The sequence below is a fragment of the Sardina pilchardus genome, chromosome 10 (assembly GCF_963854185.1).
Source record: "Sardina pilchardus chromosome 10, fSarPil1.1, whole genome shotgun sequence".
Lineage (NCBI taxonomy): Eukaryota > Metazoa > Chordata > Actinopteri > Clupeiformes > Clupeidae > Sardina > Sardina pilchardus.
In genome coordinates, this window is record NC_085003.1 from 26,279,022 (window position 1) to 26,305,914 (window position 26,893).

At 47.4% G+C, this 26,893-nt stretch overlaps 1 protein-coding gene across 2 annotated transcripts in view; it reads right to left on the bottom strand.

Annotated features, from left to right (window-relative positions):
- Nucleotides 1-901: 901 nt before the first annotated feature.
- The window catches only part of akap13 (A-kinase anchoring protein 13), a 93,084-nt gene continuing 67,092 nt past the window's right edge, over nucleotides 902-26,893 (bottom strand). For both annotated transcript variants that reach the window (XM_062547338.1, XM_062547337.1), the window contains 23 exons: nucleotides 24,585-24,627; nucleotides 24,196-24,307; nucleotides 20,489-20,651; nucleotides 16,920-16,987; nucleotides 16,399-16,453; nucleotides 15,895-16,054; nucleotides 15,653-15,759; nucleotides 15,333-15,479; nucleotides 14,455-14,729; nucleotides 13,735-13,860; nucleotides 13,497-13,614; nucleotides 12,382-12,633; nucleotides 11,919-11,995; nucleotides 11,535-11,716; nucleotides 11,102-11,184; nucleotides 10,558-10,746; nucleotides 10,134-10,298; nucleotides 9,925-9,986; nucleotides 9,552-9,596; nucleotides 9,238-9,288; nucleotides 8,067-8,576; nucleotides 4,642-4,993; nucleotides 902-3,051 (listed from right to left, as the gene is read on the bottom strand). In XM_062547338.1, the coding sequence (XP_062403322.1) occupies nucleotides 2,993-3,051; nucleotides 4,642-4,993; nucleotides 8,067-8,576; nucleotides 9,238-9,288; nucleotides 9,552-9,596; nucleotides 9,925-9,986; nucleotides 10,134-10,298; nucleotides 10,558-10,746; nucleotides 11,102-11,184; nucleotides 11,535-11,716; nucleotides 11,919-11,995; nucleotides 12,382-12,633; nucleotides 13,497-13,614; nucleotides 13,735-13,860; nucleotides 14,455-14,729; nucleotides 15,333-15,479; nucleotides 15,653-15,759; nucleotides 15,895-16,054; nucleotides 16,399-16,453; nucleotides 16,920-16,987; nucleotides 20,489-20,651; nucleotides 24,196-24,307; nucleotides 24,585-24,627 (3,401 nt within the window). In that variant the 3' untranslated portion in view covers nucleotides 902-2,992. The remainder of the gene's footprint in view (nucleotides 3,052-4,641; nucleotides 4,994-8,066; nucleotides 8,577-9,237; nucleotides 9,289-9,551; nucleotides 9,597-9,924; nucleotides 9,987-10,133; nucleotides 10,299-10,557; nucleotides 10,747-11,101; nucleotides 11,185-11,534; nucleotides 11,717-11,918; nucleotides 11,996-12,381; nucleotides 12,634-13,496; nucleotides 13,615-13,734; nucleotides 13,861-14,454; nucleotides 14,730-15,332; nucleotides 15,480-15,652; nucleotides 15,760-15,894; nucleotides 16,055-16,398; nucleotides 16,454-16,919; nucleotides 16,988-20,488; nucleotides 20,652-24,195; nucleotides 24,308-24,584; nucleotides 24,628-26,893) is intronic.

A 26,893-nucleotide genomic window follows, 5' to 3' on the forward strand; every position in this document is an offset into this window, starting at 1 on the left:
TTAAGGTGGTTTGGTTTGTTCGAATGTACAGTCCAGAAAACGACACAGATAAATAAAGCCTCGTTACAAAAAGCTTAAATCAAAAACACCAACAAAAAAATCCATATTTCATACTTCATAATTTATTTTTTACATGACAACTATTTACAAAAGTACTTTTATTTTTTGCCCTTTTTTTACAAAAAGAAAAAAAGAAAAACAAATAGGATGAACCTGTACCTTTTTCCTTTGTGTTTAGTAACAATCATTTCAAATTGTGTGACCCAAAGGTTCAAATTCTCAACCCCACACAATGTGACATATAGAACAATAGTGCACTCAATATTTTTGCATTAATTTTTCTAGGAGAAATTTCACTGTGCTTGACTTGCGTTCATTTTCTTGGAGTATCCAGGCCCTAATTATTCAAGCTGACTGAAAAGGCAGATTCTTAAATAAAGAAAGCATATGGCAAACATTCCATCTCTAAGGCAAACAGGAAGAGATGAAGGTGGATTTGAACTCGGCATTTGAGTTTCCCATTATCCACAGGCCAGGAATGCCAGGATTCCTATAAATCCAGGGCATTAAAAAAATGATAAAACTGAGTAAACATTACCAAAAAGGAAGATTTTTCCCTTTCAGATAACGGCAGTCTTTCTGTCTTTTTCCCCCATTCATGCATTCTTTCTTCTTTTTCTGCATTTGTCTCTACATAATGCTCGCAAATTAATGGCTGGAGACAGACTTCTGCAGCTCCATCTGTTGGAGAAAGGACCAAACTGCATGTGCCTCTGCTCTGCTATTTTGACTGCCTCCCCTGGAACCATCCATCCTGATCCTGAATCTGCTACTGAGGCTGTGCTCCACTGGATGGCTTCATTTCTGCCCACCAACCCCAACACCCACCCCCCACCCCCCTTCATGGACCCCCGGGGGTCCAGCCTCTAATGAATCACAGTCTGCCTCCATGACAGGAAGGAAATAAATCCATACAGGGTCCCAGTACAGATCCCTGCAGCACTGCGGGGCTTTGCCTCTCCACACAAGCAAATAAAAAAATTAATAAAATAAAATGGGAAAAAAAAGTAAAGTAAATTAAAATAATGGCCTGAAGAGAGAAAGGAATTAGAGAGATGGATAAAGCAGTTTAGCACATTTCCCCACTGACTGATTTGCATCTGAGCATGTGCAGTGGGCTCCACCTTCTCGAGCGGGGGCATGGCCTGACCGGCAGGCAGGGAATCTTGGGATACGTGCGGCTGAAAGACCGCTGGGGGTAAAAGGTCATAGAAGTGTGCCGGTCTGAGCACGGGTCAAAGGGTCGCACAGAACTGGACACAGAACCGGACACAGAGCCACTTGTGTCTGTTCGTGGGTCTTTGGTTTGATATGCAAATCAACACAATTGCACCTCTGCAGCTCTCTGTACAGGAGAGTGTCGTGATGCAATAACTCCTTGCATTGCAGCTATGTCCTAATCTGATAGCACCTCAATGAAAAAACACTCACATGAAAACACATATACTGCAAAGACAGTACCAGAGTTAGACCTTTGGGATATTATTTAATATGCGGAAGCTAGCTCCACATATCATTCAAACTTTTCATGTTACAAATGACATGACTTAAAACAAAACAAAAAATACAATAACTCTGTCTCAAAGTCATAATTGTCTCCTTGATAGATTCTTGATTTGACAACACAAACCTAGTGGAGCTGATGGATTGTCTCCAACTCCAAGAGGACAGTTTTCATTTGAAACTGTGTGCTAATAAAGTGCTCAAAACGTGTTGAAAAACTGCATTAAGGCTGGCAGTTAGGATAAAATAAGGCTAAAAGGACTGGTGGCTTTCCAAAATAGGGAGGGGAATATAAACTAAAGCATTGCTGAAGACGACACTCATTTCTCTGTGTGTGTGTGTGTGTGTGTGTGTGTGTGTGTGTGTGTTCTTTCCTTTTCTTCCAACATATTCATCCTAACTCACTTCCTATTTCCAATCTAGCTTTCTATCCTTAAACAATCTCTTCATTCATAAGTTTGTAATTGTCACATACTTAATTTTGGTAATCTACTTGTCTGTTCCTGTCTCTTCCAATTGTATGAGTATGTATGAGCAAGTATGTCTGTGTGTGCATGTGTGTGTGTGTGGGTATGTGTGTGTGTGTGTGTGTGTGTGTGTGTGTGTGTGTGTGTGTGTGTGTGTGTGTGTGTGAGTGTGCATGTGTGTGTGTGTGTGATTAGCCACCTGATGGCCCATTTCTACATGGCATTCTTCAGCTTTCTCCCCCATCTCAGGCTACAGGACACAGGAGTTCAAGCTGCGCCATGCATCCATTCCTAAGACTAATTAGCCCTTAAATGTCCTCTGAGACCTCTAATCTCTCTCAGAGGATCTCACACAAAACAACATGGCCGCCATAAGGGGCCGAGAGCCTCCCTGACGATAGAGTCTCTTCATCTCCACATCGTTATCCCTCAGGTGGTGCAAGTCTCTTCCTCCTCCTCGTGACAGAGGGGCCCTTTTGTAGTCTTTGTATCCTGGTCTTCATCCTCTTGCTCGGGATGAAGATGACCACGATGACCACTCCTCTCAGGTCACCTCTTAAACACACAGCGGCATGTCGCCAAGTCAAGTCCAAACCAATCTACATCCACATCACCAAGCAACCATCTCACCACACACTTCATCAGTACACTCTCAAAGGGTCCAGAGTGGGTGTGTCAGGCTGCATCTGGCTGTGTGTGTGTGTGTGTGTGTGTGTGTGTGTGTGTGTGTGTGTGTGTGTGTGTGTGTGTGTGTGTGTGTGTGTGTGTGTGTGTGTGTGTGTGTGTCTGTGTCTGTTTGTCTTGAGTTTAGTGCACTGCCAGATGTGGGAATCCTATGGCAGGACACAACCTGGGATCCCACACACTTTAGATGCTGCATTGGGGTGTGGGGGGCTTGCAAGGCTGATCCTGAGAGAGGGGGCTTGTGGGATGCTGGAGGACCTGGATGAGAGTGAAGGACTTCAGCAGTAGAAAACCGTTGCTTCCCCAGAGGCATCTGTGGCTTCAGTGCTGGGGGAGTCTGAGGACGGATACAAATCAGAGGGTCACAGGCGAAGTCCCACCACCACATAATATTAACATAACACTGGATCAGGCACTACCCTACTACAGTAGAGAATAGAATATTTGGGTAGGTACAGTATATCTGTATTGTTACAATGCATCATATCTGTTGTTACCCACCAATACAATAAAGAATGACTACTAAAAAAATGGAATAGAACAGATCTTTATTGTCATTGTCACAGGTACAATGACATTTAAAGTGCTCTCCAGTCACCGCATCATTCATCATGTCAGCATTCAGCACTCAGCATTCATTCTGATGCTGCCACTGGTGGCAGCTTGGCAAGATTTCTGGAATCTATCTTGAATAAGTAGGACTTTTTTTGGGAACTTGGTGAAGCGAAAAAATAAGAAAGTGACACCAGCTTAAGAGCTCACTCCTCAGCGCAGGCCTGAGATGAGATACTAATCTTCTCCTCTCTCATCCCACCCACGCCACAGCCCCCTCACCCCCCCATACCCCCCCATACCCCCCCATCCGTGCCCACTGAAGCATTATGCTAAATGACAGCCCGGGTAATAACTGCGCTTGTCATGGCAGCATCTTGACAGTGGCGCGTGCGAGTCTTTGTGCGGCGTGTCTACTCGGCATAATCCTCTTGTCATGGGGGAAGCAGACACGGTTAAACTCCCGCTCCGCCACCGCACGCCGCCGTGCGTTAACGTCTCCTAAACCGGCGGCCGTGGCAGATCCCGTCGGCATCAACAATGGTCTCAGCAGACCAGATGCCATCGTGTCAACCGCCCTCGCATCCTCACAGCACAATCAGTACCCAAAACACACACACACACACACACACACAGCTGTGTTCTTATCTAATCACGTTAGCACAGATTGCGACTCTCAGCCGTAATGTGATCTAAACGTACTGAGTCAGAGCCCATGTATGTTTATAATGAGATCATAAGATCATATCTTTGTCTCATGGGCCATCCTGTATCCATCTTTGACAGCTAAAATGTTCCTATGGGCTTGTTTGGCTGTTGAGTTCAAATAGCAACAATCCTTCCTCAGAAATGTTCACTGCGCATTTAATTGAAGGCCTTTTATTTTTAAAAGCCTCCTAAAATGACCAGTCCAGACCACAGAGAGGGGGTCAATACAACTACTCCAGCAATAAACTTCTAGCCTGATGAGCCAGACCCACAAGGTGTAGTAGGCAGGGCTCAATCGGAAGGGTTGTCTTTCAAATTCCCTCTCCACGCAATAGGATAGCGCCGCTACAACCAATCATCTTCTTGTTTTCAAGTAGCAGGATGGGAAAATCACGCTTAATAGTCACAACTTATGGTCGCAGGTCAGTCGTCATTATGTTAAGCCCGTCCAACCTACTCTATACATGATGTGATTGGCCTGATAGAAGTTTAATATTTCCCACTCGCAAGCCAACGGAGAGTTGCTAGACTACCCTGCCCGCTAGGGTGCATCTAAATTTCTCGGGTAATAAACTTCACCTTCTCCTCCAGTAAGCTAGGAGGCGATAGGTGACCAAATGGGTTGTCTGGATAGAGCGTGGTTCTGCAGGTCAGGTGAGTGCGTTACCTGTGGGGGATGCGGCCTGACCTTTGCCCTTCTTCTTCTTCTTCTCCTTCTTGTCTTTGGGCTTGGTGAGCTGCAGCAGGCGGCTGGGCATGGGCTGTGGAGCCGACACGGCGGAGGAGGAAGAGGAGGAGGAGGAAGAGAAGGGGTTCAGGCTCTTCCCTTTCCGCTTCTTGGAGTCCATCCTGGACATCAGGTCCTTGGCTGGGCTGCCGCCGGTGGCTGGGGACGTGGAGTAGCAGGACAGGTCGCCGTCGCCGGCCACGGGGAATCGGTCCAGCGAGCCGGAGCTCTGGAACTTCATGGAGTCCTCCGAGGTGGTGGAGGGGGTCCTGTTCAGCCGACACTGCTGTTCCTGAGAGAGAGAGAGAGAGAGAGAGAGAGAGAGAGAGAGAGAGAGAGAGAGAGAGGGGGGGAGGGAGGGAGAGGGAGGGAGAGAGAGAGAGACAAAGAGAGAGAGAGGGAGAGGGAGAGGGGAGAGGGGAGAGAAGAGAGAGAGAGAGGTTAACCATCAGTATCAGAAGTGGTTTCAACACAGGATTACCACACCATCTTCAAAAAAAATATTCTAGTAAATGCAAGAGCATCATAATTGGAGAATGCATGGACACTCCTTAACATTTGAAATACTCGAAATACACACTCCAAATAAATCACTTTCAAATTACCTACAGTATATTATTTATTCTTGTATATTTTCGACTTTAAAAGGCCTTGATTTTTCAATTTCAGGCCTTGTTTCAGCAATTTCAAGGACCCATGGAAACCCTGTCTACAGAAACAACTGTAACATTCAGCTAGCGTGAGCTAGCCTCAGGACAACCATAACTATAAAGGGCACACTCTACTGGGAACTGGCCTCAACTCAACACTTACAAACAAGTTACAAAGTCAGACACCAGCCCCAAGGATGCAAGCTACAGTGAAACTCCCATGACTTCCTATAGCCCAGGTGCCATGGGAAGATATATTAATAAACATGAATAATTCATTTTTTCTTCAACAGCACATTCTGTATGCTAAGTGCAGGTAAAAGTGCTTTATAAGCAGGAATACATAATCTATAGGCAGCAATAAATAGCATGAAATGAAATAATGAAAAGGTAAACTGCATGACTAAAAACAAACATGGGAGATTGATAAAGAAGTAATTAATTATCTGGAAAGCCTGGACTTGAAAAGCAAAGCCACTGACAAAGCAGTCTGTGTGTATGGGATGTGTGGTTGCTGAGCAAGTAGCCTTGGGTTGCAAGGTGTGTGTGTGGTAGAGATCTCCCTGATTTATGTGAACATGGAGATGTACATCATCACACTGTTGATCATTGTCATTCCAGAAAGAAATGTGTCCCTGACTGAACCTACAGGTTTATGACACACACACACACACACACACACACACACACACACAGTCAACAAACCATAAAGGTATGTAAGCATTGAGACCCAAGGAGTCGGGGCCAGGGTTGTTTTGATCACAGAGCGAGTGCTAGGGCTGTCCTAAGATGCAGGCCAGTAGGGGGTTAAGGCATTACATAAAGCACTTAACCTGCAGCCCAGAGTCTTTGAGCGGTTGCATAAGCACAATGTAATACCACAGCACACTTAGCTAGCGGATCATTACCAAAATGGAAAAAAAAAAATAAAAAAAATATGAAAAGCTCCAACAACACAGGATGAAGGATGAACGCACAGTGAAGCAGCACTAAGTCTCTTAAGCCCCACCACTGAACAGGGGAGGGAAACACCGGGCCTGCCTGGGCTTAGTGCCTGTGGTACAGCCGGCTCCCCCCGGGGTTGGATTTGCATCCACTTCCTGCCCCCGAACGTCCCGCGCTACCGCCACCGCCACCGCGGGTGTTCCCCCTCCATATGAGCTGTCGGCATGACAACGCAAAGCACAGCACAGCGCAGCGCAGCGCAGCGCAGCGCCACGGCGACCGCAGCCCGGGAGGGTGAGCAACGGCTGTCGCCTGTCGCCGAGGTGTCCTGCCACGAGCGGACACGAGACGTCCTGACCGCAGGGGGGCCGAGAGCTTAAGAGCGGGATGATGACGCTCATCCCCTTCTCCCAGGTGGCCTGCCCCCCTCCCCACCACCACACTCTCACACACAGGGGCAAACGTGGAAGAGTCACTCAGACACAGGGGCAAAAGTGGAAGAGTCACTCAGACACAGGGGCAAAAGTGGAAGTGTCACTCAGACACAGGGGCAAAAGTGGAAGAGTCACTCAGACACAGGGGCAAAAGGGCAAAGTTGTCTCGGACACAGGGGCAAAAGTGGAAAAGGGTTTTTGTTCTAGGCTTAGACCACCTCTTCATCATTTCTTCACTACTAGTAGTAAGCTTAAAGCAGTAGTTTTACACCCATCTACCAACACTGTACTACAGGACATGGAACTGAGCAACACGAAGCTCCATTTCTTTACACTTTCCAAATGGCTACCTCATGATATTAAAATAAAAAGAGGAGCTTTGGAGAGACGCTTATGCAGCAAGGCCAAGCGTGTGTGTTGACAAGGAAGTATGCATGCCTATAACACATCTGTCTTCAGACTGACTGATGAAGTGATTCTGAGGATGACTATGACAGATAGGCATCTGTCTGCTAACTGACTGATTACCGTAAGTGACTCTGGTAAATGACGCACTTGTCTTTGGAATTTTGTCATTCAACAACAGATCATACAACCTTTTGTCACGCCGCCATCTTCAAAGCATCATGTGATGACTTGACAGCAGTGACTGTTGGTCTAGCCTTACCCAGAAGGAGTGCGCACACACACAAATACACACACACACACACACCACTGTTCAGACCATCTGCACACTAATAAACTTAACCAGAATCAACCTAGTGTGTGTCTGTGTGTGTCTCTGTGTGTGTGTGTGTGTGTGTGTGTGTGTGTGTGTGTGTGTGTGTGTGTGTGTGTGTGTGTGTGTGTGTGTGTGTGTGTGTGTGTGTGTGTGTATATGGCGGGGGTGGAGGGGGTTGCGATGAGACTGGCATCTTATTATCCAATTCTGTAATCATATCACTTCTTAGAGACATGTCTATTCACCACAGTTTGAGTAAGTTCTGTGATGCTCTGGTTGAGAGTTATTTGTGTGATATCTTTGGAGTGGGGGGGGGGGTATCTGAGTAATATTCTAATGGTGGTGTATTGGAGTATTGTGCAATATCCTATGATGGAGGAGTATTGTATGAAATCCTATTGTGAAGGGGTATTTGTGTACGGTGAAGGTGAAGGGGTATTTGTGTACTATGGTGAAGAGGTATTTGTGTGCTATGGTGAAGGGGTATTTGTGTGCTATGATGAAGGGGTATTTGTGGGGGGTAGGTGGGGGAGGAGAGACTACGAGCACATCAGAACATCCGGACTACGGACATCAGAACATCCGACTCCAGAGCCAATCAGAAGCAGCGGTCACCTGTGTGCTGTGCTTCAGCTGCTCCCTCTCTCGCTCCAGTCGGCCCTGAGCGTCGCGCATCTTCTCCCTCTCCGCCCGCAACTCCTCCTCCCGCTGCCGGAGCAGCCGCGCCTCCCTCTCCAGCTCCTCCTCGCGCTCGCGGAGCGTCCTCTGCTCCTGCTCCAGCCGCCGGCCGCCGGCGAGCGCCTCCTCCTCCTGCCGGAGCGCCCGCTGCTCCCGCTCGGCCAGCGCCCGCTCGCGCTCCTCGCACTGGCACTGCCAACGCCGCCGCTCCTCCGCCAGCGCCCGCTCCTGCTCCGCCACCTCCGGCCCGGCGCCGGGGCTGATGCCGCCGCCGCCGCTCGGGGAGATCGGGGAGATCGCCGTCGTCGCTGTCGCCGCTGCCGCCGGCCGGGAGGAGGAGGAGGAGAAGGAGGAGCAGACGGAGGAGGTGGAGGAGAAGGACGCGGAGCGCTGGGTCAGGGCGTGCCGCTGGTTCTCAATGAAGGAGTCCTGCTGGACCACCACAGCCTAGAGAGAGGGGGAGAGAGAGAGAGAGAGAGAGAGAGAGAGAGAGAGAGAGACAGAGAGAGAGAGAGAGAGAGAAAGAAAAAGAAAAAGAAAGAGAGAGAGAAAGAAAAAGAGAGAGAGAGAGAGAGAGAGAGAGAGAGAGAGAGAGAGAGAGAGCAAAAGAGAGAGAGAGAGGAATGTAAACATATGGCTACAAAACACCTCCATCTCTTCAAAATACCAGGGGCTCACAGAGTGGAAACTGGTTCATAACTAACAGATTTCAATCTGTCTGTGTGTGTGCGTGTGTGTGTGTGTGTGTCAGTCAGTCATTTCTAAGGATGAATAAGAGTTGCTATGGTACTTTCAACAATCACTAGAGAGAGACAGCAGCAGTGAAGGACAGAGGAAGAGAGCGATGACAACAAAGACTGATGAAAATTGAGCTGTACAGCGCAAAGGATGGGCTGATAGAGACAGCACTGTGGAAGGAGAGGAGGATGGGCTGATAGAGACAACACAGTGGAAGAAGAGGATGGGCTGATAGAGACAGCACTGTGGAAAGAGGAGAGGATGGGCTGATAGAGACAGCACTGTGAAAGGAGGGGATGGGCTGATAGAGACGGCACTGTGGAAGGAGAGGAGGAATGATGAGGTGATGATGACAGATGAGTGGGCCTACCTGCAGGGCGAGGAGAAGATCATGCAGGTGTGTGACGCTGTTGAGCACCTGCTGTGGGACGAAAAGAGCAGGGGGGACATTTTCACACAGGGGCACACACATCTCAGCTGCACTCTATTCATCAGCCACACTAAAGTAATTACAAGCCATCACATTTAACGATTACCTGTAGTCAAAGAACTGGCAGACGTATAAATCAGAGTGTGTGGGTGTGTTTGTGTCTATGTATTTGTGTGTGTGTGTGTGTGTTTGTGTCTATGTATGTGTGTGCGTGTGTGTGTGTGTGTGTGTGTGCGTGTGTGTGTGTGTCCTACCTCACTATTCCTCTTGAGTAAGAGCAGAAGGTTTGCACTGCCTCCCTGTGGACAAAAGGTGCAATTGCGGTGTCAAAACCTGTCGTGTAGCCTTCATTAAACTGCTCAGCATTTTCAACATGATAAAAAATGTGTACATGATAAAATACTTCTAATTTGCATTGTACATTAAAATTATTGTTAATCAAATCTTATAATAAAACAGGCTTCACATTCAGGAAACAAACAAGGTAGTTGCTACCTGCGGCTTTTAAGAGACACTCTCTATGCAGGTTGTTAACCCATGGAAGTGCAACACACCATGGAAGTGCAACACAATACAATTTTATGCTCTTAGTTTGGCCAACATTCTGCTATTTGCACACACACACACCTTCTTCAGCACACTGTCTGATTCTGTTCTTCGCAAGTCCTCACCCTCATCTTTCTCTCCGTCTGTAGAGATTTATAAACAATATTAAACTTCAAAAATCACCTTTCGATTTCACGGTTGAAAAGCAGGACATTTTCGTGTCTATGTGACAGGATGTGTGTTTGGGGTCAGTTGAGGTGGTTTCTGTGGAGGTTTGGTTTGGCTCTTACTTTTGGAGATGTTCATCTGGTGGCTATCGAAGCCCCCGAAGGTCTCAGCGCGCCGGGGGAGGCAAACCGGCCCCACACTGCCCCCTGGTGGATCCTGACACGACGACATCTGATGACCCACGGCTCCACCGACACTCCTGTGCACCAGCTCCTGCAGGGTCTCCACTGTACACACACACACACACACACACACACACACACACACACACACACACACACACACACACACACACACACACACACACACACACACACACACACACACACACACACACACACACACACACACACACACACACACACACACACACACACACACACACACACACACACACACACTTAGAACATCCACTTAGCCCAGAGAGATGAGCCCTAGTCTAGTATTGTTTTTTTACAGCGTTTTTTCTCTGCCTGCCACGCTCACCTTCTTTCAGTGCGTCCTTCATGATTGGTTCGCCCTTGGTGACATCACTGGGCGTGGCGCGGAACATCATGCGGCCGCGGAGCGCGTGGATGAGGTCATCGGGGGCGGCGCAGTCGCACAACTCCCGGAACAGCTTCACCTTGTCCTCCAGCAGTCCCACGATCTGCTCGTCCTTCCGGTGCAGGAGATCTAGAGGTCAGAGGTCAAGGTCAAGGTCAGGGAGAGCCAGGATAAACACAAGCTCAGCTCCCTCAGGGAAAATCTTCACTGTACCACTTTGATTGGCCATGCACAACAGCACTGGAATTTTCAACTAACAAGCTTTCGGTAAACAAACTAGACCTGAATGGTAATGTAGATGGCGGTGACGTTAAGGTTAGAACTGGTGGTAATGTAGATGGTGTTGGTGTAAAGATTAGGACTGAGAGGTAATGTAGATGGTGGTGGTGTTCAGGTTAGTAGTGAATGGTAATGTAGATGGTGGTGGTGTAACGGTCACTAGTGAGAGGTAATGTAGATGGTGGTGGTGTACAGATTATCTCACCTCTGGTCTCTTTGGCTTTGCTCTCCTGTAGCCGCTTGTCCTCTTCACTCTCACTGGGGATGCCCTCATCCTCATCCTTCTCTCTGGAGAGCACAGGGGTGGGGGAGACACATGAGATCCAATCAGGTCATTCTCAAGTGTGTGAATGTGTGTGTGAGAGAGAGTGTGTGTGTTAAGAGAGAATGTGTGTAAAGTGTTATTTGTATGGATACAATTTGTCTTTCTCTCTCTCGTCTTTCCTTCTGCTCCGTCTCTCACTGATACACCCCCTCCACAAATACACACACACACACACACACACACACACACACACACACACACACACACACACACACACACACACACACACACACACACACACACACACACACACACACACACACACACACACACACACACACACACACACACACACACAAGTCGCTCCACTCACATGGACTGCATGGCGTTCTGGATGAGCTGTATCCAGGTGTTGCGCTCGTCCTTGGAGCTGGCGTACACCTCCACCATCTCTGGCCTCTCGATGCCCGCCGTGATCAGGAACAGGGCCTTCTCCTGGTTGGCCACCTCGCGCACGATCAGCTTCTGCAGCGAGATGACCGTCGACCGCTGGTCCTACAAGAACGAGGGAGACCGAGAAAGAGAGCGAGAATATGAGAAAGGAAAAAAAAAACAATGGCCGCAGCTTTGTGGTGTATTAAAAACCACATGGAGGGCCAATGTCTCAACACTATGCGAATATTACATCAGAAGCAGATAAGCTGGAAGTGGAAGGTCACTCGGTCACTAGACAGCTGACCATGTCTGAACTGCATACCAGTGAAGCGAAGACAAACTTCTGATCTTTCTCTTGAAGGAAGACAAACACGTCGGACAGCAGCAGGGCCTGGACATCTGGGGGACAAACAGATCAATGAGTGAGTACGCGTTTAGGATCGTGTCCATCCCTAAGCGGGTCAAGCTACAGCCTCACTCTTATTAAAAAACAAAATATCTCTTAATGACAACAGTCATTATCATTCATCAAGGCTCCTTAATGTTCATGATTGGCGTCATATTTATGATTATGACGATGTTATGTCAGTTTTATATGCTCCCATTGTATTGGACCTTTTTCACAGTGTTAACAATGGCATCAAGGATCTGACTCTGTTACGCTTACGTTGAACCCCTGAGGCTTCATTCTAGTACCACCTGTGCTTGCACTATTATTTCATGTCAAAATGGCTGCTGTGAAAAAGGTCTTCAAAAGGTCATCAAACGAAATCCGCGAGTCTGACCTTTGAACCGGCCGGCGGAGGTCTTGAGCTGCAGCGGGCCGTCGTGGAGCAGCCGGCGTCCCCTGAGCAGGTCCTCGCGGGCGAACATCTGGCCGCTCTTCATGCGCATGATGGACTTGCTGTCGGTGCGCCCGTACACGTCTTTGAGCCGCCGCTTCCGCTCGTAGTCGTGCACGCGGGCGTCCACGGCCGTCACCACCTCCTTCACCAGCCGCAGCGAGCGCGACACCTCCTCCTGCTCCTCGTCACAGTCTGCAGCGGAGTGGGAGAGTTACTCACAGTCAAGCCAGGTCAAGTGGGTTTTATTGTCATTTCACCCTACACTGTATGTAGTGAGACAAAACAATGTTTCATCATGAATCTAGTGGTACTACATTTAAAATATACAGAAAGACATTTTGAGACAGACTACATATTCTCAGATCCTTAGCAGTTGCACTAGTATGTGTGTAGAATGTCTGTTAACCTTATCAGTAGAATATTACAAGTATGCAACATACAAAATGGCTTTGTAATGCTACTAATAAATGCATTTGTGCGATACATTTGTATTATCTTTAACGTAAATGTTACTCTACGCTACACAATAAACAACACAAAACCAAAAAACGAACAAACAAAAAACATGACAACGATGGAGAAACCATACTACATCTCAACCTTCCTTCCTTCAGACGATGGTGCATCCCCAAAATAGAGGGTCAAGTGGGGACTACAAAGAGGGAAGTACTGAGTTTGACGTGTGTGTGGTGTGGCGTGCCACAGGATGCCGTGTGGGGACCAGATAATGCCACAGGATGTGGTGTCCTACATCAGCACCTCATCAGTGCACATCAGTAGATGCCCCAGCTCATGGCATGACTGAACTTCTGAGTAAATCAATCTGCAGATCTTAATGAGATTTCCCCTGAACAGGAGAAATGTGGCTTTTCTTTCCTCCCACCTTTGGCGTGCTGCAATATCCTCTGAATGAGGACGGGGTATTTGGAGATGCGCTACCTTTTGTGTGCTGTGCAGTATCCTCTAAATATGGACTGAGGTATTTGGAGATGTGCTACATTTTGTGTACTACAGTATCCTCTAAATAAGGACCTGGGTACTTAGAGATGCGCTACCTTTTGTGTGCTGCAGTATCCTCTGAATGAGGACGGGGTATTTGGTGATGCGCTGGGTGACCAGCAGAATACACTCCGGGATGCTCAGCCTCCGAACGATCGCGCTGCTCATCTTTTTCTGGAAGAAAAGACAAACACACACACATAAATGTGTAGGAAATGACAAAGTTGCTGGGTGCTTGTCTCAACTGTACTGCCAGGGGGTCCCAGAGTGTCGAGGAGCTGCTCAGAATCTCACCTTAATGAACGCCTGGAACCGCTTGTCTTTGGCGTGGAGCTCTTTGTAAAAGTTCACCGCCTCGTTGTGGCGGCTGCAGAACTTCCCGTAGACCTTCTTCATGCGTTCCGCACTGGACCCGGAGAACTGCAGGAGAACCCAGAGAGGATGAATGAGTGAGTGAGTGAGCTAGCTAGCGAGTGGGTGACCGAGTGATGGATTTTCCACCTTAATCTCCCTCCTCCTTCATATCATCTTCCCCCAAAGCAAAGATCAAGTCCTCGCTTCTGAATCCAATGCCACTCTATGCCAACCTTATGCCCTTTTGCTCCTCCTGGCACTGTATGCTAATGCATAACCTAATCACCACATCACAAATCAAAACAGTGCACTGCATCCCTCTCAGCACTACGCTCCCCATCCTTCAACCTAACTACGTTTCTCTGAACTGAAGCACATCCACAGGCTGCATGTAATCCAATTACGGGTTTCTGACTAATGGTCAGTTGTGCAGGACCGAAACATGAATAGAGCTCTGGTCATTCTAATATACATAATTCTTTCATCATTCTTTCAATATACATGTCAATTTAAATATCTATATACATAACATATATATTTTCCGGTCTTCCAGTATTAATATCCACACAGAAACACGGATACACAGAAACACACACACACACACACACACACACACACACACACACACATAGACACACAGACACAGACACACACACACACCTGAGAGACCAGGACGTCTCCGATCCGGTGCACCAGGAAGCCTCCGGCTGCGTTGGTGGTGGCGGTAGGGGCGTCTCGCGAGAGTGGCGTCTGCCTCCGGCGCTCCAGCAGGGTGCCCAGCAGCCGGCTGTGCAGCTCGGTCAGCTCGTCCAGGCAGGGGAAGAGGCGCTCCAGCACGGCCGCCTCCAGCTTCAGCTCCCCCGCGAGGCCCTTGCAGTACACCTCGCCCATGATGCGCAGCGTCCGCACCTGGTGCATCTCCGTCTGCATCAGCTCTGCACGCACACACACGCACCCACACACATGTGCACACGCAAACACACACACACACACACGCGCACACACACACACACACGCACCCACACACATGTGCACACGCAAACACACACACACACGCAAACACACACGCAAACACACACACACACACACACACACACACACACACACACACACACACACACACACACACACACACACACACACACACACACACACACACACACACACACACACACACACACACACACACACACACACACACACTAGCATCACTACTGGAGCTCTTAAGTTGGCAGGGATCCATGTCATGTCACAGAGCAGCTACTGATGATGATGATTGACATTGTTGATAGACATGTTATTAAAGAGATTCACAAGTTACATCTGTGGACATAGCTGACATAAACATTACCCAGCTGTTCTGGCTTGAGTGTACATTGATAATGTGATTAACTCATAGGACATGTAGGGATTTTGTGTGTGAATGAACTTTAAATAGACTAAGAAGTACAATAAGAACAAACTTACAGTACAGTGCTTGAAAGTGAGTATAAAAGCAAGGCCTCAGCGTTAGCAGAGACGTTAGCAGTAGTGGTTACCGTAGATGATGTCCTGTCTCTTGACCACGTCCTTCTTGAGGTGCTTCATCTGCTTTTTGTCCACCGTTACGCTCCACGAGTCCGCCTCCAGCTCCCGCACGTCAGGCTCAAACTCACACATCAGCTGGATGTCCATCATCTCCGTACCTGAACACACACACACACACACATATTCACACACATATTCATAATCACACACATGCATGCCACAAGCACCACATGCACGCGCACGTGTGTGTGTCTGTGTGTGTGTGTATGTACAGTATGTGTGTATGTATGTATGTATGTGGGTTGCAACCACCATCCAGGCGGTAACATACCTTCATCGGTCAGTGACTCCGTGGACTCGTTGACCTTGCTGGTCTTGTGCAGGGAGTCCGTCGACTGGGACATATATCTCCTCAACGGCAGGTCATCAAGCCCAGGGCTACAGAGAACAAAAATATTATAAAATAAAATAATCATAGACTGATAGACAGAGACACTGATCAGAAGAAGTGTCCCAGCTCTGTGTAAAAAAAAAAATCCTGTGTGTGTGTGTGTGTGTGTGTGTATATCTTACCCAGTAATGTTAGAAATGGACACACTCTTGGACAGTGGGTTGTGTCCACTGAAGGACATGATACTGCTGGTGGTCTTCCGTGGCAGACTAGTTGGCACCTGATCATCAGGTATGGAGATGGTCGACTTTGGACGATCCCGAGATATGGATACTGCTGGGGCTGAGAATCGCACAAACAAACAGTCAGGGTCAATCAATGAATCAATGACCACTGAAAACAGGCACAAACACACAGCCAAGCAGACTATTAGGAATGTGAAAGTAAGAAATTATATTTTCTGCAGAACCCAGGACCACCAGCAGGGGCTGCTCAAGTCACTTTTCACAAAAATTTCACACAGTAATTCAATTACAGCCTTATGATATCACACATCTACCAGCTTCTTGAACCCACAAATCCTGTGTGTGAGTGTATAATCACACCTGCCACCAGTTTAAAACCCACATCAGCACAGCTCACCTAACTCAACCAACACACACAGGAAATGCATGAGGCATTCTTACTTTTGTTTCTCATGGTGACACCAGATGAAGGTCCAGAATCAGGCAAGGTCATCGACTGTTGGGGAGAGCGAGACAACTGTCAGTTTGTGACCATAGACAGATATTCACCCTGCACGTGCACACTGATTGATGTGCAAGGGTGTGTCCTTCCTCCTTGAAAGTCTTACACACACACACACACACACACACACACCTACAGTACACACACACACCTACACACACCTACACACACCTACACACACACACACACACACACACACACACACACACACACACACACACACACACACACACACACACACACACACACACACACACACACACACACACACACACACACACACACACACACACACACACACACACACACTTGCAGCTGCAAGCTGAGGGCATGTTTTAATTACTCAAACGGAAAGTCACATGTCTGGTGCTGTTGGATAAAATGGAGGGAAAGAGAGAGGGAGAGGGAGAGGGGGACAGAGGAAGAGGAAGTGAAAGAGAGACAACTCTGACAACGCTACCTTCATTTTGACCCTGGCGCACACGGGCAGGTTCTCTCGACAGCCTTTATGGACGTGTGCAGTGCAATCTGTGGGTGAGAGAGGGACAAAAACAAACCTTGAGTCAGACATGCACCCGAAACAACATCAGCAGCAACAGCAGCAACAGTGTAAGGAAAAGAAACAAATCATCATAGGTTTCACTCTCTGTATGTCATTGGTAAACATCCACTGTCAGCTGTGAGTGTGTCACTGATTAAGGCCAAAGGCACCATGACAGACTCACAGTGCACACACACATATACACACGAATACTCACTCATCAAAACCCCCATTATTTACCAAAAACAACGAACACGTACACTGGAATGCATGCTTATATGAACACACACACACACACACACACACACACACACAGGCGCACACAAACACAGAACTATTATTCTCTGTTTGGGAAAGCCCCAGTATTTACAGAAACACACACTGGCATACACACACACACACACTGTATTTCTTAGTTCTGTAAACCCTATCCGCTGTTTATGAAAAAACACACACATTGGCAGGGGCACACCCAGTACAACTATTGAGAGGACACACACGCACGCACACACCTCCAGCTGCTTCTCCTTAAGACGCTGCACAACACAACCCAGAGAAGAAAACTAAAGATTCCATGTCCTTGGTGCTGCACTCTGATCTTTGCAGACCAAGACAAAGGTGTGTCTACATTTATTAAACCCCTCTCTCCATAGACATACGCAGAAGCCCCACAGTAGGGATAGCTGTGGTCACGGTGTGTGTGTGTGTGTGTGTGTGTGTGATCAAAACATGCAGAGATTATGACACAAGACAGCAATCAATCAATGCTAATCTCTGTTGTGCTGTGTCTGTGACATGAGTATTCCATTACTGAACCCAGACCAGTGCAACACTCTATTGTCTTTTTCTTTACAAGTTGCAGCTGAAGTGTGAAGACTGCGGTGTGCTAGAGCCTGAGCTATGAAGTGCTGCTGAACTTCAGTTCTAATCTGATCTACTGAATCTGATGTTGTGGTGATCAGACCCAGCCTGCTCCTTCTCAACACTGTGTGCATTAACTTATCACATGCGTAATCTGTGTTCGGCATCCTTTAAAGAACACACAAATGCACTTGGTTAAAAAAGAAAATGAGTTCTGATCTTGAGAACTGATCAGCCCCCCACAGAGAAAAACAAAACAAAACCAAAAAAAAACTGTAAGAAGCAGTGAACATAAACTTCCTCCTTTTGGTACAAGACTGCAGACTGGAGCAGAGGAGGGGGGGGGGGGGGGGGGGTTAGAGAGAGGGGGAGAACGAACGAGGTGGGGATGGGGGGGTGGGGGGGCAGGGGTTGAGAAAGAGAAAGACAGAGCAAGAGCGAGAGAGAAGGTGGGCGGGGAAAGAGAGAGAGAGAGAGAGAGAGCAGACTTGATGTTCTGTCTGCTGCCAAAGGGGAAGGGAGGAAGGGTGATGCAACCCCAAGCAATAATCTCTCTCCGTCTTGTTCCCTCAGCCTCTCTCACTTCTCTCTCTCTCACACACACACACACACACACACACACATATACACACATACACACACACACCACTTTAGAATACTGGAGTCTTTCCCATAACTCATTGAGTCAAATGCTTTGTCTGCTGTTCAGTCTGTTTGGAGACAAGTGGGCCTGGTGTGCGTGTGTGTGTGTGTGTGTGTGTGTGCATGTGTGCATGTGTGTGTGTGCATGCGTGTGTGTGTGCATGAGTGAGTGAGTGAGTGAGTGAGTGTGCTGGACAGGCAGCCTTAAACACTCAAGCATGTGTCAGACGAGTGCACTCACTCTAAGGAAGACTCGCCTCTGTGTCAGGATGGAACACTCCTTTTTAGTCATGTGCCTCATGGCCATCACACTGTAACAATGCAGGCTTTGTGAAGTCACCCACCATTGGGCAATGGTCAGACAGACTTCCTGTTGGGGGGGTGTGGGGGCGGAGGTGGGGTGGGGGGGGGGGGGGGGCATATGTTGACCAGGAAAACTAGCCCGTACCCATGCTATTTTTGCTGTGAGGAGGGTTTCATAGGGAACAAAGTGAGGGTGGGGAGGGGGGCAGCCTTGGACTGTGCCAGGGGAGGAAGGACGGGTTTGGGTGGTGGTGAGGGGGGGGGGGGGGGGGGGGCATTGTTGGGCACATGTTGAGATCTGTCGACACACGTGCCCCTGAAGGTGCTTAGCGTGGCAGCAGCAGTGGTGAGCGCGATGCCTGGCGAGCTTGGCACTGCTCATCTGCAGCGGTCGGCTGAGGGAGCCGCAAAGCCAGGTCAACCGCAGCCATGCCCACCCCAGCCATGCCAACCCCAGCCATGCCCACCTCAGCCATGCCCGCTTCTCTTTTCTAACCATCACACAGGGCCGCTCACTGCAAAAAAATATAGCTATAGCTACTTCCACGTATATACTATCACAATAACGACATGAAGACAGACATCGTCAGGGATCACTTTTGTAGCGATTTTTGATAGCTATAAAGCTGAGAGCCAATCAAAATCCATACAAATTTTAGACATCACAGCCGTCAACAGGAGGAGAGACTTCTACTTATCGTTGGACAGTGAGTGGATACTCAAGTTGTTATAATTACAGTTGATAGTTATCGTTCGGCCTCTGATCTAAAAAAGATCTCCGGTTCAGCGAACCAAGACTGTCAGACTGCGGGGCTTTTTGTGACCTCATTCCTTTTACATAAACAGGAACATACTGTATATGTTTCGCAAAAGAAGTGACACTTGAAGTAAAGGGGGGGCCATTTTGAAAATCATGACATCTCTGAGCTGTGGCCTCATCATTTGCTTGTTTTTTTGTTCCAGTTTCCGATCCTTAAGTGTCACATCGTAAACAACATTAAAGAGCTCAGTGGGCAGACACATGAAAGAGGCACCATGACATCACCGTGATGCTCGGCGAGTACCAGTGTGTGTGTGTGTGTGTGTGTGTGTGTGTGAGTGTGTGTGTGTGTGTGTGCGTCCGCTGCGCTTGCTGAGAAGACCAGAAAAAGAACAGTCATCTCGCCTTAAACACACACTTCTTAGAACCTCCACCGCAGAACATCTGAGGCAACACAGTGAAATCACATTGTGACAGACAGACTACGGCGTCGGTCACCGTACCTCCATAAGCTGCAAGCATTTCTACAGTATTTCCTCAGAAACTAAAGGACAAAACGCATCTCGCCAAGAACAAATTGGTCATAGGCAGCCCTGCAAGGATGTATAGCCACACCCAAGCCTATCACATACCCTAGGTCATGTGACTCAAACACCAGACTCATGTCTGTACGTGTGTGTGCATGCACATGTGTGTAAATGTGTATGTAGTATGTGTGTGCATTTATGTTTGTGTGTGTGCGTGCGTAAAAATGTGCATGCGTGTGAGTGAATGTGTGTGTGTGTGTGAATGTGTGTGTGTATGTGTGTGTGTGTGTGTGTGTGTGTGTAAATGTGTGTGTGTGTGTGTGTGTGTGTGTGTAAATGTGTGTGTGTGTGTGTGTGTGTGTGTGTGTGTGTGTGCGCACACTCGCTGTACTTACTGTTGCAGATTAAGGCCTCTTTAGTGTTGAGGGGCTTGCTGCAGTGCTGGCACAGCGTGGAGGGTGCGTTGGTGATGGCACTGAAGACGTGCCCGTTGACCGAGCCCTTCTCCTTCTCCCGGGCATCTCTCTCGCGCAGACGCTCCTTGTCCTTGTCCTTCTCCTGAAGACCACACAGTGGACGCCAAAGGGCAGTGTTACAGCATGTGCCTTTCAGAGGGTTTGCATTTGATATCACTGTTTACTACAAAACAAAGGCATGGATAACCATCATACTGTGTGCAGTGATTGTTACCAGCTAAAAGGGACAATTTCATAAAAACATTCTCTTCACGTAAGGAAAACTAATAACACAATGTTTACAATGAAACGATGATGAAAGCGATTATGTTCAATGTGTGTGTGTGCGTGTGCGCGTGTGTGTGCGTGTGTGTGTGTGTGTGTGTATTTCCCCGAGGTGAGTAAGAGTCTCCTGATAGAGAGATTGCTCCGCAAGATATTGAGAAAAGGATGTTTCGTTTTGGCCAGCATGGTAAAAACTGCTGACTTCACTGTTGACTTCACCAGTCCATACATGGTTGATATGTAAGGGATAACGGCCGACGAGGTGACCGGTTCGATGGAAATAATGGCTAGGTGGAGGTCTAGAACTCCGGCGACGTGCGAAGCACGGAGACGGAGTTACCTCCGCCGTGCCATTATTTCCATCGAACCGGTCGACCTCGAAGGCCGTTATCCCGCTTATCTCCCGTTTGTATTAATAACCTGTATATTTGGAACATAGTTTTATTCCACCGTTGCGTCTGTTAACATCGCTAAAACTGTCTTGACTATGGGACTACTTTCCGCCACATATCAACTTTCTACTTGCAGGACAAAACTGCCGTTACTAGTTCTAAATGGATGGTTGCTATGGCCAAAAGCCAGTCGTTAGTTCTAAATGGCTGGTTGCTACGGCCAAAAGCCAGTCGTTAGTTCTATCTCTCCCGTTGTCAAGCGGCCATATCCCAGGATTCTGATTAACATTAACTTTGAAAGATCGCTACTTTTATAGCCTACATGGCATCCAACTAGCTACAATCTACCTCCGTCATATGCTACAATGTTACTATGGTTCTGCACGTCTGTATTTCAGCTTGGATGCAACGTGACAGTTCATTTAAACTTCGCAACGAGTTTGGCGAATTAATATTCAAGTGTGATACGGGAACTACTTCACAGGTAGCAGGTTATACGAAGTTAATGGCCACCCCATCAGCCAATCAGAGAAGAGAATTCCATTGTTGAGGGAGATAAAGTCAGCTAACCACAACACATGTTGGCTACAGCATGTCTCCACCCTTTCTCAGAACCTGTGCTGGGTTGGTGGCCTGAATGGCATTCAGCAGAAATCTATCTCAAAGTTGATTTCTAAAAAAAAAAATACACCCACATACTGTACACGCTCACAGGAAACACAAGGTGGAGAGATTACAGACACCTGTTCCACCGGAGGACAACACCTATAGTCACGCAAGGCAAGGTGGACTCAACAGAATGGATCTCTCCCATACAGTACACATGCGACTCATCTATCTGTTTGGCCGTCTCAATACCCATTTATAGTGATGACAAGTGCCTGATGCGCCATAAAGACGTTGCTCAGAATGAGGTCATTCATGTTTAGCATTGAGCCTGCGAGCCTGCTCATTGTGAGTAATGCTAACAGAGTTGGGAAGGACACACACACACACACACACACACACACACACACACACACACACACACACGGACACACGGACACACACAAGCACAAGCACAGACTTCTGCCACTGAGTTTTAAGAACACATGAACACAAGCACACCAATGCAAACCCTAACTACTGAAAACAGAAAATTAATGGTAAACATAAACAATAAACATCACATTGAGAACACACATACACACACACACACACACACTGTATACTATGGAAACCATGACATCACCAATAATAAAAACAGATACACTAAATCACAACAGTGGTCTACTGAATGTAACGCACAAAATGAACACACGCACACGCCCACACACACACACACACATTACAGTAGCTAACACACTTATACAGAAACCCTACTGTCTGTCATGCTACAGTAATGAACAGACTCACCAAAACCCTCCAGTAACTAACTGAAGCTGTGACTCTCCCCCCAGGACATTGACCTTTACACCCTGACCTCTGACCCTTACCTCAACTGTTCTGTCAGTGGCTCTGATCTTCAGAGAGCGGCCCTGCGGTAGAAATCGGCGACCCAACATCACTCCACATCGCCAGTGTTCACACTGGAAGTAGAGCGTGTCAAAGCACCGTCTCTATCTGTGAATGTGTGTGTGTGGGGGTTGACGTTCCCATGACACCAGCCACCCAGCAGCTTATGGAGGAAGTGAGTTAAAGAAGCAAATGTGTGTGTGTGTCTCTCTCTCTCTCTCTCTGTGTGTGTGTGTGTGTGTGTGTGTGTGTGTGTGTGTGTGTGTGTGTGTGTGTGTGTGTGTGTGTGTGTGTGTGTGTGTGTGTGCGCCACCATGTTCCCCTGCTATTCCGGTCTGTCTTAAAGAGACAGAGCACATCTCGAGAGAAGAGTTTTAAAGATGCCCTCTAAATGTTGAACTAAATATTTAGTCATAACAGACTAATCAGATCAGATTTCCGACTGGGGATACCTGGCTACAAAAAGGAATTCAAAGGAATTTCAAAACAGATTCTAAAAGAGAACGGCAGCCAATCACTCGTGACCATATTCCTCTAGTCACTTCCCCTTGTTGACCCTAAAATACATGTTGTGTGTGACTTCATTGTGTAAAGGCTCTGGTGTCAAAAACAAAACAAAACAAAACACAAAGTTGTTGGTAGCCCTAGCCTGTCCACTGAAGAGCTCAGTGTAATCAGTGTCCGGGCGCTATGAATCCAGTCGCATAGCTTTAGAGAAGACGAGGTTTGGAGAGGGCGAGGTGTGGTGTGGTGCGGTGCGGTGCGGTGCGGCGCAGTGCGGTACGATGCGGTGCGGAGCACGGCTGAGCAGGAGAGGAGTCTGCATGCAGCATGCAACACCAACTTCCTGTTTAGCTTCCTCCCTCTCCCCTCCGCTGCACCCTACACAGCACAGCTCAACTTAACTCAACTCAACTGAACTCTGCTCAGCTGCAGACATCCATCACACAATGCCCCCCTGCAGCCAGGCTCACATTCACATTCACACTCCAAACCCCAAACCCAAACCCTCATGCTTCTAGTTCTCACACCTATGTAATCGTTTATGCTCTTGTAACTGTTGCCATGCTCTTCACATTTCCATCTCCATTATTTGGCCCTTTGGTCAAGCACTTTGAACAGCGTGCATAAATGATGGCGTATAGATAAACTGGTTTTGTCTTGTCTAGACTGCCAACCCTGTTCACCTCAGCAATTCCATCTCAATGCAGAGTGTAACATGCAAAATAATCTCACACACACACACACACACACACACACACACACACACACACACACACTTTGGCATCTTCAACATACTCAATATTGCCTCAAACACACTAAACCTAGTAAATAACACATTGACACTGAAACCCGCCTTTGCTGTTGTGCTGACACTGAGGTGTGCAGTTTTGGTTTGACACGGTTGGGTTTGTTGATAGGGGAAATCAGGTTCTGGGCAGCGGGCATGGAAACTGGTGTTGATCAGGGACTCACCTTGCCCTTCTTGCTCATCTTGCTCTTGAGGTAGCTGAACGTCCGACTGACTTTGGTGCCCTGTCTCCCCTCGCCATCACTCCGCAAGGGACCTGGGTCCTCCTCTGAGATACTGAGAGAGAGAGAGAGAGAGAGAGAGAGAGAGAGAGAGAGAGAGAGAAAAGAAATGATGGATAGATAGATAGATAGATAGATAGATAGATAGATAGCGGAGTAGAGTAGTAGAGATAAAGAGATAGAGATAGAGAGAGGGGGAAGAGAGAGTGATATAGAGAGAGAAGGGGAGAGGTGATTAAACGACTTGATCTTATTTTCAAATACAGATGTAATGCTCCAAAATAAGTAAATCTCCTGAGCAGTGTGCAGCTGAAGGGTTAGTGGAGGCTCACCTGTACTCCAGAGATCCAGACACGCTGCTGAACGAGGCCAGACCTACAGCACAACACACAGAAACATCAACAACAGCCACACGGGATGCTCCAGTGCAATGGAATTAACGGGAGTTTAGGCAAGTCTCAAACTGCTATGCCATTTCAAAACAAGAGCTCAATTCTTGTATGATTCAGCTCTTCAATGAGATGACAAATAATGAAAAAGCATACATGTAGACGGGGTGAAGAAGTTCTAAACGCACTTCTCACGAGACAAAACATTTATTCAAACTGAGTGAGTTTTAACAACTGAAAAATATCTTAAATGAATTCCAAATAAAGAAAACCTAACAAATGAGAATTTATGTCAACTTTCTCTACATTGAATGTACATCAGACCAGTGGAATGGCTTATCATGTAAACTACAAGTGGACAAATGTTAAGAGCCACATGATGGACACACAACACTAAAGATAATCTGCAAAACCTACAGTATAGATCACCATACATACACACACACACAAACTTGCATCACACATTGCATGCACACACACACACATATTTCCATCAAACGCATAAAGATGCGTCAGGACCAATAGAAGAACCCTTTAAATGGCCTCGACCATACTCATATTTGCTCTGTGTGCCACAGTGACGTAAAGTGGAAAGACACTATCTATGGATTTTTTTTATTTTTTTTTGCTTTGTATTATCTTGGTGTCATAATTGACAGTGACCTAAATTTCATCAACCACATGAAAGCGTTTTACCACCTCAAAGGCATTGCCAAACGTAGAGGTCTGATGCCAAAACATGATTTAGAAAACCTCATTCATGTCTGTCTCCAGCATGGCTGATTATTGCAATGGGCTTTTCACAGGCCTTCCTAAAAAGACTACCATACAGCGTCAGGTGAATGTGAAAATGCAGCAGCTAGGGTTTTCATGAAAACTAAAAGAATTGACCACATTACTCCAATGCCTTCTGCTAGCTATTGGAAGCCAGCTAGTATTACCAACAAGCTACACATTCTGAATCTGTCTTACAATTATTCTACCCTGTGTCTTATTATGTTTTCTTTTTAGCTATTATGTCCTTTACTTTTTTAAACCATTGCCCTTTTATGCTTTTGCTTACTATTTACGTTTTTGTAAAGCACATTGTACGACGTGCTATTATGTCAATTATATTACAAGCACCATCGTCCCTGGAGCAACTCAGGAGTTAAGTGCGTTGCTTAAGGGCACAACAGTGGAAGCCGGGAATTGAACCCACAAGTTTTCAGGCGACTGCATGCTAGCCCAGCACCTTAGCCGCACTCGGCCACCTCCCTGCCAATACTACAGACGATCCACATACACACACAGGCGCAAGCCTGGCTTTTTGGGGTTGAAGTGGAAGCCCCCCATTTCTCCCTCCATTTGCCCACTGTGCAGGACGTTGCGGGGCGTGTTCTGCAACGTGTTTGTGGGCGGGGGGGTGCTAGAGGGGCCTTTGGACATCTCTGCTGCCAGCTGCAAAGACTAAAAGGAGCCTTTGAAAGGTGTTTATGAGGACCTGGGGTGACTTTGGGGAAACGAGGGAGGCCCAGGAGGAAACTCCAGAGAAAGGACATGGAAATATATGGAGAGAGAAAGCTAACACACACACACACACACACACACACACACACACACACACACACACACACACACACACACACACACACACACACAGAGCAGAGATGAAACGGGGAACAGCAGCCTCTGATGGATGACTGAATTTAGATGGGAACATTTTAAAATGAGATCCAGCTAGACCATGCGGAGGAGGAGGAGGAGGAGGAGGAGGAGGAGGAGGAAGAGGAGGAAATTGATTCCTGATCAGTCAGAAGTTACAGAGCTCGGGGGTCCCCTAAGACCCAGCCTGGGGTAGAGTAACAGCTCTCCCCTTCCACGTAAACACAGTCTGTCCCACATATTCTTTCCACAGTTCAGTATCACTTTTGGTGCCACGGCTCCTTTCCATCACTTTTCACCAATGTGCACTCCCACACACAGACAGATGATCAACAGACATCGCATGCTTGGTGACAGTAAAAACAAAGCGCTAAGCACTCACACCACGGTGCAGTGAGACACACAGCAGATCCGTGCTTGTGTTCAACCCGATGAGATATTACTGTTGTATTTGAACAGTAATACTCTGGTTCTACATCAGGTTAGATGAGCTTGCATATGTACTGTAGCAGTGGTGGTGGTACTGTAGTACACCAGACCAGACACGGGACACACACTTCAAAAGCAAGGCGAGAAATATTAAGTGTGTGTGTGTGTGTGTGTGTGTG